This window comes from Egretta garzetta, unplaced genomic scaffold, assembly GCF_000687185.1.
Source record: "Egretta garzetta isolate BGI_Z169 unplaced genomic scaffold, ASM68718v1 scaffold350, whole genome shotgun sequence".
In the NCBI taxonomy this organism is placed as follows: domain Eukaryota; kingdom Metazoa; phylum Chordata; class Aves; order Pelecaniformes; family Ardeidae; genus Egretta; species Egretta garzetta.
In genome coordinates this window covers 195293-195820 of record NW_009258273.1, presented here as the reverse complement: position 1 = coordinate 195820, position 528 = coordinate 195293, and the positions used below count along the sequence as shown (strand labels likewise).

At 67.6% G+C, this 528-nt stretch overlaps 1 protein-coding gene across 1 annotated transcript in view; it reads right to left on the bottom strand.

The window, feature by feature from the left end:
* SNAPIN (SNAP associated protein) overlaps positions 1-528 on the bottom strand; it is a 4791-nt gene that overhangs the window by 2695 nt on the left and 1568 nt on the right. Inside the window, exon 2 of the mRNA XM_035890497.1 lies at positions 370-522. Within this exon, the coding sequence (XP_035746390.1) occupies positions 370-522 (153 nt within the window). The remainder of the gene's footprint in view (positions 1-369; positions 523-528) is intronic.

Sequence of the window (528 nt, the reverse complement as noted above, 5' to 3'; positions counted from 1 at the left end):
CAGGGCGCACTGGGGGGGGGGATTCCGTGGGGGACCTCTTCAGCATGGGCATGGGGGTTCCTCCATCCCCGGAACGCCCCTGGTTGTCCCTTGGCATTGGAGACCCTTTGCCAGGACCCCCTTGAACACGGACGTGGGGCTCCCTCCATCCCTGGGGTCCCCCCATTGCCCCCCAGTGTGGGTGACCCATTGCCCAGGAGCCCCTTTAACATGGGTATGGGTGTTCCTCCACCTCTCGTCCCTCCATTCCCCCTCCAGCTTGGGGGACCCTTTGCCGGGAACCCCCTTTAACACGGGCATCCCTCCATCCCTGGGGTCCCTCCCTCCTGGGGATGTGGGGTCCCCCCCTTCCCCCTGGGGCCACCCCACCTTGATGTAGGCGCCGGGGTAGATCTTGTGCACGGCGTCCCCGGGGGCTCTCCCGGCCTCCCGGTCCAGGTAGTAGCTCTGCACAAAGACGGCGTGGTCGCTCAGGCACCGCATCCACACGTCGCCCTCGCCCCGGCACTCCAGCTGCACGCCCTTCCC